This window comes from Limulus polyphemus, unplaced genomic scaffold, assembly GCF_000517525.1.
Source record: "Limulus polyphemus unplaced genomic scaffold, Limulus_polyphemus-2.1.2 Scaffold3282, whole genome shotgun sequence".
Classification (NCBI taxonomy): Eukaryota; Metazoa; Arthropoda; class Merostomata; order Xiphosura; family Limulidae; genus Limulus; species Limulus polyphemus.
This window is the reverse complement of record NW_013668892.1, coordinates 40,909-58,383: the sequence shown is the minus strand read 5'-3', so window position 1 is coordinate 58,383 and position 17,475 is coordinate 40,909. Positions and strand designations below refer to the sequence as shown.

The 17,475-nt window shown below is 32.9% G+C and overlaps 1 protein-coding gene across 1 annotated transcript in view; it reads right to left on the bottom strand.

Annotated features, from left to right (window-relative positions):
* Nucleotides 1-15,068, bottom strand: part of LOC106469064 (guanosine-3',5'-bis(diphosphate) 3'-pyrophosphohydrolase MESH1-like) — a 25,916-nt gene extending 10,848 nt beyond the window's left edge. Inside the window, exons 1-2 of the mRNA XM_013929517.2 lie at nucleotides 14,796-15,068; nucleotides 10,588-10,643 (exon numbers count right to left, since the gene is read on the bottom strand). Of these exons, the coding sequence (XP_013784971.1) occupies nucleotides 10,588-10,643; nucleotides 14,796-14,928 (189 nt within the window). The 5' untranslated portion in view covers nucleotides 14,929-15,068. The remainder of the gene's footprint in view (nucleotides 1-10,587; nucleotides 10,644-14,795) is intronic.
* Between the last annotated feature and the right edge of the window lie 2,407 nt (nucleotides 15,069-17,475).

Below are 17,475 nucleotides of genomic sequence, written 5' to 3'. Positions count from 1 at the left end.
AATTTATAATTATCTTATACTGAAAATTTATTTCTGATAGGCACTTACTTCTGTTCACAAGGTTAGCTATTATTGTTCAGTGCTGCCCTCTATATGTGAACTTTCTCCTGTCACATGCCACAAGCCTTCCACTACCCATATTGAAATTGCAAGATTCCAACATGTCTCTCATGCAGATCTTCATGCATCACCTCCTCACCAATAGGAGATCGACATTCCCACGTGACTCCCTCTACACTCTATCGAACTATCACCTCGAAGTTTGGCAAAAGATGTTAGCACCAAAGAAATGTGGGAGGAAGGGTCGGAAGTGTGAAAGGAGGCATGTACCTATCGGAAATACATTTTCAGCATAGGAAAATTGTAATTTCTGATACAGTATTTACCTCCTCTAACAAGATTAGCTAGAATCCCACGTTGATAAGAAGGAGGGATCGGTGCGAGGGAACAACAAAACTACCCTCTGAAAGCATCCCAAGGATACACCTGGAAATGAAAGACTCAGATCTGAAGATCAGAACAGGGGAACCGCACCACTTCTGAGCCAGGTATACTCTTTATCCAACTGTAGAATGTGTAAGATATAAGGGCAGAAAATGAAAGGAGCACATCCAAGTGGGAGAGAATGTGGCCCAAAAGTGATCCTAACCATAGAAATATACTGTATCTCGATCCCACAATAATAAAGGTTGGTAAACAAAGGATGCACCCATAGGTATAGTGGCTAGTGCATGGCAGACCATACTCAGTAAGCCACCTACATCCAAAACTTGCCCTTGAGGGGAACTGAGATCTGAGCGAGGGTAGGATAAGGATCATACCACCTTCACCTCAAACCAAAGAACTGGGGGACTGAGAACCACTTCAAGTTTCAGGTATGAACAATGATTAGCTCTGAGTTATCAATCCAGAGACTTGTATCAACCGGTATCAAAGGATATCTATCACATGCAATCAACTCTCCAACCATGAAACAGGCCGGGACCATCCAAATGGCAATAACATCCTTGTAAGAAGATAGGACGAGGGATAGTCAAGGACAGAATTGGAACAATCCAACGTACCACCACTGTGACCCACAACACAGACAGAGGAAATTGAAGAAGGAAGATATACAACCTGAAACCTATGAGAGGACTCATGGTGATAAGGTCACTGTATATACAAAACCTATCTACATGGTACCAACATTTATGCAAGAGTAGGATGAGAGCTCCAAAATGAAAGGGTGAAGTGCATCCTGACATCTCACTTGTCATTGATTATCATAAATAGGAATATATCATGTCATCTACACCCAAAGAACACAACCTCCCTACTCTTATTGGGTATTGTATGAAACTCATTCAGCAGGGTGCATCCATGGTCAACCACCCCAGAGGCTTGGAACTGGAAAATGGTAAGGACTCCCATTCTCCACTCAAAAAAGGAGGGTGACAATGTGATGAAGAGTCTGAAGGAACATCATGACCTGAGACAGTGCAGTAGGTGACCACAAAATGTTATTTTGAAAAGCAGATCATAGTGAGTTATTCACTACAGGTATGGGCAGCAATCCCATTCTGCTTTACTCATGCAGTCCATGGGTAGTACGGTCTGGAACAGGTATGTTTATGAAGCAAAATATCATGAGGCCAGGCACCTACAAGCAATCTTGTGAACACCCCATATCAATGGTGAGTGTGCGAAGCCATGGAAGATAAAGCTTGAGTCAACATGGCTAGACAGTGCAGATTTTAAGTTAAAGAATACATGGTTAGGCACCACTCACCACAGAGCGAGATGTCCTCATCAGCCTGTTCTGAAGGAGCCTGGGGACAAAGGTTGTCCCATGTAATGTTCGATCTCCCAGTGTATAAAAACAGATAAATCCACCATCAGGTCACCCACACCTGAGGCCTGAGAAAAAAAAAACACTGGTCGCTGGTGTAACCCCCAAAGTGGTAATGTTAATTTCAAAATTCATTGCACTGAAAGGTTCACCAAATTCAAGTGTAGAAAATAAGGTAACTAGAATTAACTGATAAATACTAATACAAAAAACAGGCTTAACTAATGCAAATTAATTTAATAAACAACCACTTCGCATGGAAAGTCGAATGTGAAGCACTGAGCAAACAAAAGAGCACATCTGAACAAAGTGTTGCCAAACAAGAAGTGATAGTTGGTAGGGGATGTAGAGGTAGTCTGTGACAGATTTATTATTATATATTATTTTAATACCGATGTTTGTTTAAATTAAATTTACATTTAGAAATGTATAAAACTTATACTGTTAAATATGTAGTGAAACTCCTGCCTATTCTCTAAAGTTGCAGAAAATTCTCAAGTGTAAGAATCAACATTATATGTCTATACATAAACGCTAGTGTTAGCATCAGTATTGTTACGTAAAACTGAAATTTCGAGAAACTCTCCACATGCCTATAAATATAACCAATGTGGACACCAAACAAAACAGTATCTATTATTGGTTTGCTATAGTTGGTACGCTATAAACTTGGAAGCTATAACTCTGATTGTAATAACACTAATTAATCGGGAAACTTAAGATATTTGACCAGGAACATTTATAAATTTTGAACATTACAAACCATTTAACTTTAGTAGATTCACATTGGACATTAGTACTTTTACAAAAACATTACCTAACGTCACTGGTAGGAAAAATTGGCGTGTGATCAGTGAATTTCACAGAGCTAGCTAGCTCCCTATTAAGTGAATTGTACCTACATCAACTAGAAATTAACTTGCTCATTGTGAACCCTTAAAAAAACATCAAGGAAGTTCCAGGTGAGAAAGAAGACTTTATATTGTTTGTAAGTTTGTGAAACTTTTGTATATAAATCATTGTTTGTAATAACTGTTATTGTAAATTGTATTGTTGCTTGTATATTAAAACATATTTGTATTAAAAAAGAAAACTGTGTGTATCAATCTTGTTGGCAAATATCATAAATTGGACATATATCGCCATTTATTTAACTACTAAATTTAAATTATCAATTAGCTCAGTTTCAGACCATTCGAAATTGTAATATGTAACAGAGTTACACGCATCACGTGAGCATGTCATGTTCGTGAGGAGGTGACACATGATTTGCATGAGAGACATGTTGGAATCTTGCAATTCCAATAAAGGGGAGCAGAAGGCTTGTGGCATATGTCAAGAGAAAGTTCACATATAGAGGGCAGCACTGAACCAGAATAGCTAATCCTATTAGAGGAGGTAAGTACTGTATCAGAAATATTCAAGATTTTAAAGAGAATTTATACTATTGATGTATTAGGTTTTTGTGTGCGAGTGTGTTGAAGTTTGAGGGTAATAACAAGAGGTTCAAAATTAAGATTCAGAAAAGTCACAAATAGCTCTAGTTGAGGCAGTTTTACTTCTCCAACAAAATGGTAAATTTGTAGAACAAACTGCCATCTAGAGTGTTAGAGGCTGAAAATTTACAGAGATTTAAAAACTTATCAATATTTCAAGTATGAAGCTAGATTTAGTTCTTAGTTTTCTGTTTGTTAGGGGAAGCTGGGAGTACGACATTCTTGATGGCCCAAAAAGACTCCTTAATTTCCCATAACTTACAAAAAGTATAATAATACCCAACTTAATTGTTTTCTATTTTTAACCTTAACCTATCTCTTAACTTCATCTCTAGCTACCAAATTAATTTTAAAATGTTTGTACTCAGCCATTATTTATTTTATCACAAACTCCAATTTAACTGGCAAAATCATAAAACCATTAAAATTTATAAGGGAAAGGGCAAAGTGGGTTTCAATGCTTACTTGTATGAAAATATCCTTAAATATATTTAACCAACCAAATGAGGCTTCAAAATTAAATACCTCCTGCTTCCAACTTTTTGTGATGTAAGTTGTATGTCGGCATTATTACAATATTTAAAGCAAATAGCTATTATATATATATATATATATATATACACACACACACACACCAACATACATGTGTGTCTGTGTGTTATGTGAAACACCCAAATTAGTAAGACCACAGGTATCATATTATTTCAGCTGCATAAAAAGTTGAAACAATTTTTATTCTTTTCAATTCGTATATTAACTCAATAATTATGGGCACCCTTTTCTGCACATGCCATGAGATTTTACATAGTTACATACAAAAATTAATTAAGCAATTTAACAATCAATGTATACTAATGAAATTAGCATTCAAATTTACTTTATAGCTCAAAGTTTTATATTATCTATCCTTTTTATTCCATTACTTCAAAAGAATTCTTAAAATTCAGTTTTTGTCACATGATGCACAGTTCACATAACCTTCATTTTTTGTTTCTGTAACTTGAATACTTCTTCATGTATACTATACATCCATGTATAGACAGAAACTAGGTTAACTGATGTGTTTACACATTTTTCTTTCAAACTGGAATTGAAAAAGGAGAAATAAATTTCATGGAACTTTTGACAGATGTCATGCCCACTTTCTACACACAGAGTTGTGATTTCTCATCCAATTATACTTAGTTGAGCTAGGTGTTTAGAACCAATAGAAAGAGCACATTTTAAGATAGGATCTGCCAATAGTTATTTTAAAATTGTCACAAAGAATTCCACAAGGAAGTAGTCAAACCACTCTTAGCATTGTTGCTGCTTTAATCCTTCATAGCACTATAACATTGTTTCTGAAGTAGAAATATGTTAGTTAGGTGTACAGTTGAATTGTATTTACATTTTAGTTTTATATTTTACTTAATTACATGTTATTTATGTTCAAAGGTGCATATTTGAAATATTTAATCATTTTTTTATACAACCCAACATCTTCTTGGTTCACAAGGATTAATGTAATATGCAAGTGCCATCACATTCTGCTGATAGCTACAGTTTCCCTGCCAATGCATGATACCATAATATTGGCCAGGAACACCCACTGACGTATGTCAGGTGAAATAATAGCAATGCTATAAAGGACAGGAAAGGAAAACCAAACATTAAAAATAAACCATATGTTAAAATGTAAGGACATGCAATTAAGAATATAACCAAAAAATGTTTTAAGATTATTCAACAAAATATTAAAAGGTATGTAAATTTTTTCCTATATCTTAGTTTTAAACAATTCTATAGTATAAATTAGTAATGTCACAGTAAAAGTGAAAAATATAATAAACATTTAACTTAAAAAACTTTTGATATTCATTTAGAAGGTTCTAGGGGTTATGAAAATGAAACCTAGGAACTACAAGATCGAAAAAAGTAATTTTTTACTCATGTTGTTTTGTTGGTTATGCAGTATACTACTTGGGCATATTCCCATAACCTTACAGTTAAAATGATTTCAGATCATCTACATGTAGTTCCACATTACAGCACCATGTCTGGTCATGCTCCATTTGATGCTCAGACCTCTTCACAATAGTTCTGTATTGTAGTTTTCATTGCAAAGGGCACTATCATAAGGCTGTCATGTCTAAAGCACACCAATCCTCCCTATTGGATTTCCATAATCCATCTAGAGTGCAAGATTTTGTCAAATCACACAAAAAAGTTAATGGGCACCCATTTCCTGTGCATGTCATAGGGTTTTACTGAATTACATTCAAAATTTAATTAACCCTTTCAGGATGAGTTAAGTATTTATACTATAACGTTTAATGCAGTAAGTGTATTTTCACAAAATTTGGTGGACTTTTAATAAAGATTACAATTTTTTCATATACAAAAAATCCAGTTTTTTAATGAAGTATTTTTATTATAGATTTGTTTGTGAAAATATTGAGTCTGTTTCGTTACCAGTCCAAGTGCAAAGTGATTTTCATGTTAAAACTAAAAAAAACTATTGTATGTCACAAAACTCTTAAATATTATTTGTGTAATCTCTAAAACCTCATAAATACATTTCAAATGTTTGTTTTCAGTAGAACTTTATATTCTATTTTGTTATTTTTTCTACCCTAACTCTATGGAGTCTCTCAATTTGACTGGCCTTGTAACCATCATAAAAAATTAGGAAATAAATTTAAGTTATGCCTTTTTCATTCTAGACTGATTACAGATTATAACACAAAAACACAAGTGTTTAGTCTAAATAGCTTAAATATCATAACATTATACATTTATATATATTTATTATTTTTATTATATTGACCTTCCAGCCATGCCTAGCTAACAATACAGAGGTTACAATGATGCAGCTCACGTGCACTTATGATACCATATCCAATAATAAAAAACTAACCTTTAATCTAAAAAAATGCCTGCCTTGGATGTGTTTTGTAATATACAGTCACATTTCAATTATTATACATTATATATGTATATACATTAATGCTATTTAGAAATAATTTCTCAAACTTATTTTTCTTCAAACATAGAACAGTAAATAAAGAAGCAAAACAAACAATTATCTCTTCTAATTTTGCCCTTTGTACTTGTTTGCCACTTGTCACAGGTTGCTAAGCCTTATGAAATTTCCCACGTGGAGGATGTGAAAAGAGAATTTTTTTAAGTTTTATATATACATTTTAAATAACCAAAAAAATCATAAATTACTATATCAATACCATAGAATCCCACTATAATTTGGGTTTAAAAAATATGAAATTTCAGGCTCAATAAAAACTTACCTTATCCTCTGACATTTTGTGTGAAAAGAATGAGATTAACACAATAACACGTCAAAATGGCTGAGAAAACCACTTGGGGTACATTCTGGGCTTTTGATTTGTTATTCATGTCATATACAGAAGTAAGTGTACATAAGAGAGTGTTTCCAAAATTGGAAAGATGTTGGCAGGGGGCCACTGTGTTTGATTCAGTATATGAGAGATATCATAGCATATAGAAAAGATAAGATGTTGTTATTTTATATTCTAGCTTGTCAATATCATTAATTTGAGTTCCTAATTCGTACAAAATTATATGCTTTGTATTTTGACATCACAAACATCTAATTTGAACCAGTGTTGCATTCAACATACCACGTGACATACAAAAATCACTATTTAGCTGTGTTTTTTTAATATTTACTTTTAACTTAAGAAATTAACTGACATAATACTAAAATTTGAATTATAAGCTACAATTTGATACCAAACTTATTGACATAAGCTCATAAAATAGTTGTTCAATAAAATTTTGAATGCAAGTCAACAAATGTGATGACATGGCCTTTGACACGTGACCTGTCGCACTAGGGTTAAGCAACTTTACTATCAATGTATGTCAAGGAAATTAGCATTTTAATGTATGTTATAATTCAGTGTTTTATATTATCTGTTTTAATTCTGTTATTTCAAAAGATACTTTTAAAAAACTCTTAATCTTCTGTTTTGTTGTCTTGATGGAAAATTAAAAGGTATGTACATTTTCTATTTCTTAATTTTAAACATTTCATTGCACTCTGCATTGATGATAATACAAAATCTTACCAATTATTTTGAAGATATTTTATGAAAGCTCAGAGTTATCATAAATATTGTTGAACTGTGTATCATTCTCCATATAAGAAGTAAGCCAAGTATGTCTCCGAATGGCATATCATGAATACCCATTCCATTCTGAAGCTACTTTAGGCATATGAGGGTTAAACAGGAGGTACAACTGGCAGTAGAGCTGGGTGAGTAACTTGAATCAATATAATTGATTAGAGTCATGTAATATAATCAACTGATCAAAAATTATGATTCAATTGGTTAATGTCATAAAACTATTCAACTAATCAAAATTAATGTTTCTGATTATTCCAACTATCAAGTACTCAAAATATTGTTATTATGAAATAAATTTGGAGAAAACTTGCCATTAAACATAAAATTCTTATTGACTTTAAATTCTCTCAAAAACAAGGCCATAAAATGAATAAAAATTATATAGAATCACACAATATCAATGTCATTTATAAAATAACGTGCAATAACCGGCCAGAATTCTACATTGGAGAAACTGGAAGAAAATTAGAAATCACATTCACTGAGCATAATAAACAACCATGTTTACTAACATTACAACTAAAAAACCACTGTATATCTATACAAAACACCTTAATTTTAAACAAAGAACCAAACATAGACAAATGCAAAATGAAAGAAGCTACCTTAACTGAAAAACAACCCTACTCTAAATCAACCCCCGGGGTACCAAGATACCTTTACTAAGCTGTTAAGCAATCTCCTGTCATGTGACCTCTTTGTTCCATACTGTATACATATCCTGTGTCTGTGTAAACTACTTCTACCTAATGATGACATAATTTTGTCAAAATTTTGTACATTTATAATAATGTTTTCTTCATTACCCACTCAAGCCATGTCCAAACTTTTCTTGTCATTATGATTTCTCATTATTATTTTCAATTAATACAAGGTTGTTCAGCTTAACGATAACCCTATAAGACATGGAACACTCTTTAAATTTCTTTCTGCACATGTCACAAAGTGTTACTGAATTACATTCAAAACTTAATTAAACCACTTTACTATCAATGTATTTTAATGAAATTATTATTATTAAATATGTTATAATTCAATGTTTTATATTATCTAAGTTTTATTCCTTTATTTCAAAACAAACCTCTAAAACAGTGATTAAAGCTTGTTTTATTGTCACTTGATGTGCCCATGGTTAAAAATAACTTTTGTTTCTTCTATTTCAGCTCTACTGTGGGTAATGTAGATATTTTTGTGCAGACAATCAAAGTACACATATATAGTTTGTTTACAGTAAATTGAGTCAAGTTCCAAGAACTGGCCTCAGAAGAAACATATCTAAAAATTTTCCAAGTTCAATATAAGCTACACCCACTTTTGAAGTAGAAGCAGTGTTGCTAAGGGCCAGTTATAACTTGAATGGCATGCTTATAACCAATATAAAGAGCAGATTTCTCACTTTTAATGTCTCAAGCTTAGCAGAAAACATAGGCAATAAATGAGTTTACAAACAGAAAGCAAACTGCCGCTAAGTCCATTGTTGAGATCAGTGTCTCTAGTCCTTGGCTATTTTTTCTTGCCTTATACATAGTAGTCTGATAGAAAGTTAAACTGCATTCCAGTTTTACCTTTAAATTTTAGTTAACTATGTATTATTTGTGTTTTAAAATTCACATTTGAAAGGTTTAATGATTTTCTAAATATTTCTAATCTTTGCCTCATTCCTTGAGGATTAGAAAAATAGGCAAACTCAAAACATTTTTCCTGAGGCAAAAGCGTCTCTGCCAATCATAACATTATATTGCCCCTGGGCATCTGCTGACGTGTGTCGACATAAATAATCAAAGATAAAGACCACCAAACGAAAATAAACATTAAAAATAAACTATAAATGAAAATGTAAAGTCATGAAATTATGTATATGACCCAAAGGAGATATTTTAAGATTATTCAATGGAAAGATAAAAAGGTATGTATACATTTCCATTTCTTAATTTGAAACATTTCCTTGCACTGTATGTTGATGATAATTGCTAGAGTTAGTGATATGGCAGAGAAAATGGAAAATATAAACATTCACCTTAAAAACACTTTTGATATTCATTTAAGAGGCTCTAGAGATTATGCAAGTAAAATATGAAAACTGTAAGAGAAAATATAGTATTATTAAACTTAACATGAAAATCACATTGCAGGTAAACTATTCAGTCTGAGTGAAAATAACTACATTAAATAACAAATTTTAATTAGAAATAGTAGAAAAAAATCAAAATTAAATATTTTATTTTTTTAAAGCTATGTACTTTTAGGAAAGTTCTTGTCAAATTTAAGACAATTTCATCCACTAGTTTTATTTTTGGAACAAAGTATGACGAGAGTGTCCTTACCTATGTGCAAAACACATAGCTGGGAGTCATAGGGTTAATCAATCAGTTTCACAACTCAAAAAAATAATTAACTAATCAAATTTACTATTTTTTATTTCTCCATCTATCCAAGTCTCAAATGAGAATAATTGATTAGTTGAATGTAATTGATTAATGAGCATGACACTTAATCAATTAGCAAATTTCGCCAATCATCAAGCTCTAACTGGAAGCCTTTTCTTGGTGAATCCATAGCCTGTTGGCCTTGTTTCCAAGCGAATATCCTTCTTGATTATGTTGCATACTATTGCCTTTGTGTTCATAGTTCCTCACTGTTTACAAGACATTGTATATTGCTTACCATGGCTGGGGTACAACTTGTTCTAGGTCTCTTTCTTGGATGACTCTGATGGTCCAAGTTGATTCATATTCTCTTTTATTTTCCAATGCCATTAAGTACAAGGAATATCCCAGCTTCAAAATTCCAAATCCCCTAGCTGAACACCTTTTTATGATCTGAATGTATGAACAATGAATAATTTGGTTTCGAAAGGGTTGTTACACACCATTCCCAAAGGAGATCAATTTTTGATAACATCACACTACCTACAGAATGCTAAACAATAAAAAAAGTTAGTTCTGATGCAAGCTGTTAAACCACAACTTTATCTCAGTTGTTGTTGTTACATAAGATGTTGACTTGCATATTGTAAGTCATTTTAGTGTATAAAAAACCTGTATAAGTGGAACACACTGATTATATGGAACTTTATTATGTTATACTATAGAAAGTTTTGATTACTCACCTGAATAACATTCAAATCAGTCACACCACCTTCAAGAGTAAGTATACGTGCTACACCTTCAGAGAAACAAAACATTTTTCTACATATATGTGTATGTATATATGTCTATTATACTATAATCATTTAAAAGACAAGTTAGATTAATATTTCATCTGCACTATCTCCTCTTGCACCTACCCCCCCCCCACCACACACACATAAAGTAAACAAAACCAATCAAGTAACACAGTCTGAGCTCACAAGGTCAAGTTCCGAAAATTTTGAATTATTCTATTTTTGCTACCTAGCCTAAGAATTTTTTTAAGTTTTATATTTTATTACTTCTGTTAAATATATATAACTATCAGTACAAGATATACATAAAAACAAAAAAATCATCATTTATATATGCATTGAAGCACCTTTGCATTTTGATGCCTTACTTCAGTAACTACTTTTTTTCTAAATATGTTGGTTGACCAAATAATTGTGCATGCAGCTTTCAAATATTCATCACAAAATATAGATCACAAAAAATATACCAGGCACTTGAATAGAATATTCCAAAACAACTATAATTTGCTAGGCTTCCTAACTAAGCTATAAGTAGGTTAAAAACATTCTCTTACTGCTAGGAACAATGACTTCACTTAATACACATCAAGCTTTTCTTGCAAACTACCATCTTTATCCACCAAATACAAACAAACAGTCTTAAGATTCCTGTATATCATATGTTCTTTCTATTGGTTATAAACATGTCCACCAGACAAGTAGACTTGAATGGATATAATTGGCATGAAAAGATGGGAAGGGCTTCTCTAGTGGTTTTACAAATTTATTGATATTTCAGCAAACCAAGAAAGTATGAGGTTCAGATTTTATATTCTTTCTTGTTATTGAAAGTAGTTTGTGTTTCTAATGTTATAAAATTCTGATAGGGAAAAATCAAAGCCAGGCTCATCATGTAATAGGGAAGGGTGCGGTGAGAGAATTTTCTTAATGTTTCATTCTAAAACTAGTAAATTATAGCTTAGGTAGTACTGATGCCAAGTTTATTGACATACACTGTTTAATCAAATTTTGAATGCAACTGTGTAAAAGGTTATTCACTCCGAACTTTGACCCTGTTGTACACATAAGGTTAACTGATATAATTGATTACCTATGAGTAGTACTAGTTTTGTATGGTGTTTCTCACATCTCCAAATTCTATTGGAGGTGAGTATCTGGGAATATGACTGACGTCCTAGTTTGGACACCGGGTGAGCGTGTTTTGGTGTGATGGGGATTTGAACCCGTGACCCTCAGATTGCGAAGCGAGTGCCCTAACCACCTGGCCATACCAGGTCATCTATGAATATTGATTACATCAATTAGTGTAATGTAAAATAATAAATTAATCAAAATTACAGTTAAGTTGATTAATGTCACAAAAAAATCAACTAACCGAAATCACTGTTATTAGTTTTTTGATTATTACTGTTTTTGACTTTTCCAACTATCTAAGTAACAAAAATATTGCTATTATAATTAATTCAAGATTGCTTACCTTAATTTATCAGTGTCTTGGCTCATGAAAATAATTCACTAATCAAAATTAGTGTTTCTGATTATTCTAATTATCCAAGTCTCATGAGAGTAATGTAATAATTGAATGCAATCAATTAACAAGCCTGACAATTAATAACATAATATAATGTTTTGGGACAACATGGGACCTACTGGTCCATCTCGGCTTTTCCATCCTCTAAACTAAATTAAATAAATTTTTAAAAAATCTTAAAGCCGGCCATTATCATTCATATACTCATCAATCTTTTTCTCAAATTTTACAGCCTCTACAACATTCAAAAGCAACCCATTCCAAAAGTCAATCCACCTGTTAGAAAAATGAAACTGTTTTTGCATGAAGATGACTCCTACACTTTAAAAATATTTGTGTCCCCTAGCCCTTAACACTATCAATTCCCTTTACAATCTTAACAACCTTTCCATCCCAGGCACCATTCTAGTAACCCTTCTCTGAACCCTTTCCAACAATTCAATGTCATTACTCCAAATGTAGCCTAACCAGTGACCTGTACAATGAAATTATAACCTCTTTAAACTTGTATCCAATATTTCTGAAGATACAACCTAAAATCCTATTTGCCCTACCACTAGCAACAGCACACTGCTTGGATTCCTTTCCTTCGTAACACTGTTAAGGTTATTCCCATCCAAATTATACTTATAATTCAAATTATGATAACCCACATGCATTATCTTGCATTTATTATAATTAAAATCCATCTGCCATTTATTTGACCAACCTTTTGTAAATCAACAGCATCCTCTTCACAGCTAGAAACACCCACGACCTTAATATCATCTGCAAATTTAAGTAATTTATTGACTATTCCTTCGTCTATGTCATTGATATAAATCAAAAAGAGCAAAGATCCTACGACTGAGCCCTGAGGTACCCCACTTGTGACATTAATCCAGTTTGACTGAACTCCATTTGTAACAACCCTCTGCTTTCTTCTATCCAGCCACTGTTCTATCCAATTTGCTAACTTATCCCCCACACCTAGAAGAGATATTTTTGTACAAGTCCTTTTATCTGGCACCTTGTCAAATGCTTTCTGAAAATCCAGATAAACCAAATTTACACCCTTACCCCTCATCTACATAAGCAGTAATCAATTAGTAAATTTTGCCAATCACCCAGTTGTATTGGATATTGCTTCAAGCTTGTTACCCTTTGCAAGTGTTAAGAGTTATAATGTACCAGAGTTTGAAAGTGTTGTGTTATTCAGTAGATTTTGTGATGATGCATGAATTCTTTCAATTCCCTTAACAACCTTAAAAACGTCAGATACTGCGTAACTCTTTTATTTTTTCAAGAGAAGGCAATTTCAGAGATCTTAAAGTGTCCTTCTATGAAGAAGTTTCCATCCCAGGTATCATCCTAGCAACATTCTTTGAACCCCTTTCCAATAATTCGATATCCTTCTTATGATAAAGAGCCCAAGAGTGAATATTCCAAATGAAACTTAACCAGCAACCTATACAATTAAATAATAACCTCTTTAGAACTGATTTTATATTTCTACAAATACAACCCCCAAATCTTATTTGTCTTACCATCAGCAACAACATACTACTTAGATGGTTGAAAAGACAAATCATCCAAAACACCAAAATATTTTTCTTCTATAATACTATTATTATTAAGGTGACTCCTATCAGAATTATCCATAATACTTTAAATTAAGATAAACCACATACACCATTATAATGAAAATCCATCTGTCAGTTACTTGCTCAACTCACCAAATGATCAAAATCTATTTGTAAAGCAGCAGTATCATTCCCACATCAAGCAATGATTATTTTATCTATGTCGTTTTACTTGAAAAACAGTCTGTATGTGTATGTGTTAACATCTATCACCCAGAGTTGGCTGGCTGGATTACCATAACTTTTGACATAGTAACTGGAAACAGTCTGACAGTGTACATGGGTTATTTTGTTTTACTTTTAGGTTTTTGCATAGAAAGGGGGATAAAAAACCTGAAAGAGGACACATTTCCACTTTTTTTTTTACAGACTTTTGGCTTTGAATTTAAGTACTTAATCTATTAAATAAGTCAATTGTTACCTTCCACAAAGCAGGGTATGCAATTAGCATCTAATGAGGACATTGGGGATTTCAAATTTTCGTAGCAAAACAAAAGAGGAAGGGGAACATTATCTGCAATTGTCCTTTATACAATTTTTGCTTCCTTAACGGTTATTCTCAACTAGTTGACATAAATCAAGAAAGAACAACGAGCAGTGAAGACTCCCCCCCCACACACACACAAACAAACACATATACTATAGTGTTATACACACCTATGTCACATGTAACATTAATCGTTATATTAAACCTCATTTAAAACAACTCTATGCTTTCTTAATACAAATATTTAGGCAAAGGAAGCCTTAACTCTTAAGTCTAATACCGTTAATCATATTAACTTTGCACTATTTCGTTAATATTAACTTAAACCCTAATGCTTATAGCATTAATCATTTAATGGCAATACCAAGTTAGCTAGAAGTAGAAGTTTAGTCTTCATAGAGTTTATGATATAAAAATTATAGTAATACTAATAGCTAAAGCATAATCATTATTTTATAATTTACCGTTTAGCTGAAGTGTAGTAGTAGGCCTTAAAGTTCCAACGTTTACTCACCTATAGGGTGATTGATATATGGAGTTTGTGCAATATCCTTTCTTTTCTGAGATTTGTGTTTCTTAGCTGCAAAATCTACAGTCTCTATTAATAACGATACATGATTCTGGGTATCAGTAATAAGACTAGACATCTCTTTCACTTGTTCTTGTTATTTTATCTACCTTTCAATTATTGGGCCTCAAATATATATATCTATGTGTTGATATTGTGGCTGACGTACACAGGATGTACAAACGACAAGGAATCTCACATTTCAAATACATACCTACTAAACCACCAGGCTGAAGTTGTTTTCATATTGGTCATTCGCACTACTATTACAGCACTACGTTGGAAATTGTATTCGAAGCAAAAGTAAGTGCAAGAACTGTTTGTAATTTAAAATATTTATTCATAATATAATACTGAATAAAAGAAATACAACTGATATGGTACAATTCAATTAATGATTTTGCGTCTTTGTGGTATATAAATGCTCATCCCTTATACCAGCGTTTCAGAAACTGGGGTTCTGATCCAAAAGGGGTTCGCAAGGCTAAACAAACGAATAATAAAAACTGTCAGAGTACAACTGTAGATTTTCCCAGAGTGACTAGCAGTATCCATGTGTTTGTTTGTTTGTAATTAAGCACAAAACTACACAATGGGCTATCTGTGCTCTGCCCACCACGGGTATCGAAACCCGGATTCTAGCGTTGTACCGCTGTGGTACTGGGGGCCCATCCATGTGACTAGTCTTTCTCATTAAAGCATCAAGGAAAATGTAATCACATTAATATACCATTTGGACTACCATTAAGAATACTGCTGCTTACATTCTTTCCATGGGCAGACTTCAATAGAAGGACAAGAACAAAGGCAGTTAAAATGACATAACGTAATGACTTTTTTAACCACTGGTATGTGAAACTACACGTACAGAGAAACAACTGAGAAATTCAGAACAAATATTATAATAATAGAAGAAAGTATTGTTGCGTCATCGAGATCACATGACTACAGTGACGCCACGTTTCTAGAACTATCCCTTATCTTGGCGAATGTTCTAGTTCTTACTAGATATAGGGTAGGCGGGTATATATAAGAGGGGACAACGTGATAAGGTAATGTAATGTGTGTGTAGATAGTGAGTAATTGAACTGCAGTCAGAAGTATTGTTGACGTTCGTTGATTAGCGTTTGTTTTAGCGCGATTGTTGAAGTTAAGTGTATCGGTAAAGTTATATTCGGAAAGAATAAACTAGTTTTATTAAGAAAGGACTTGTGTCGCTTAAGTTTCGTCGGAACGAAGTTACTGAAAAACAATTAACAAACGGAGACGTAACAGTATAAATGAATTTTATAGATACATATATAGTCTCAATTCCTCCTACGAAGAATTCTTAACACATTTTTACTTTCAAAATTGTAATGTGTGTTGTTTTCTAAACAAAATTGGTACAAAAATTGGTGTCACTCGACCTTTCATAATCTGTAATCTTATGCCGAATTGTGTTATGTGGTTTTATTGTTTGTGCTGTAAGTTGTAGAGGTTTTTCGTTGAACATTTTATTTTCTGTTTGAAAATCTGATTCTTTGTGGCCAAACCATCGGGAATCACACCCACATGCCAGATACACAATTTTCCTGTTTTTGTGTGCCCAGACTTCTCTGTCTTGGTAGAAATTCTTAAGATGTCATAAAAGTTTGCCCATAGAATGAAAATAACAAACAGTTTAAATGCGTGATTGTTTAGTGATCAATTTGCAATTGGCAGAATGTTTAACACAGCCAAACCACAGTTCCCTTTACACACTCCTATATACAAACAGTGTAAGGTAAAACAAAATTCAAATTCAAATCCCTTTTAGTTGCAAGACTGAAAGACTCTCAAGACATAAAAAAGTAAGGAACGTCATAACAATCGTACAATGGTCAATTTGTAGATAACATTTACAGTATTTCCAAGTAAACCACATCTCCCCTTAGAACCTAAATATTAGATTTTGTATTTACAGGGTAAATTACTACACCAAGCTTTTAGTTCTGGACACAACTCAGGAACAGGTGGTAAAGACATGGCTATCTGCAAAACTGCAGTCTATGGTTGTATTCAGAACCAAACAGAGAATATTGTTGCGTATCTGCTTCTTTGTTAATTTCCGGTATAAATTCTTTCCGAGGAACTTCAGCGTTACAAGTCCCTTCTTGATTAAGCCAGTTTATTCTTTCTCGATACAAACTTTTAGTACACAGAAAGTCCACAGTCAATACGTTTCTCGTCAATTTAAACTTAACAAATTTATAATACACACTATAAATCACAGCGATTGACAATCTCAATAACTTCGCTACGAGTGCAAAACATACACTTATCTTACTCCGCTGGCTTCCGCTACCAGGCGTATATACTAAAGAAGAGGGGTCGCCAAAATTCGAGGAGTTCCCTAATAATTCGAGAAACTCAATCACGCATGCGATATCAGCGTCACGTGACTTCCGCTGTCGTAACACTGCCCCTTCTTAGTATTGTTCGTCCCGAACAATAGCTACTTACATTAAACCAATAAATAATTAACCATAACTTAATTAAATGTACAGAATTTATAAACACAAAGTTAAAATACAACAAAGCCTTTTAATTTTACACGACGTTTCTTCTTTCATACTGGTCTCCATCTCATTGGCCTCTGCTTCAC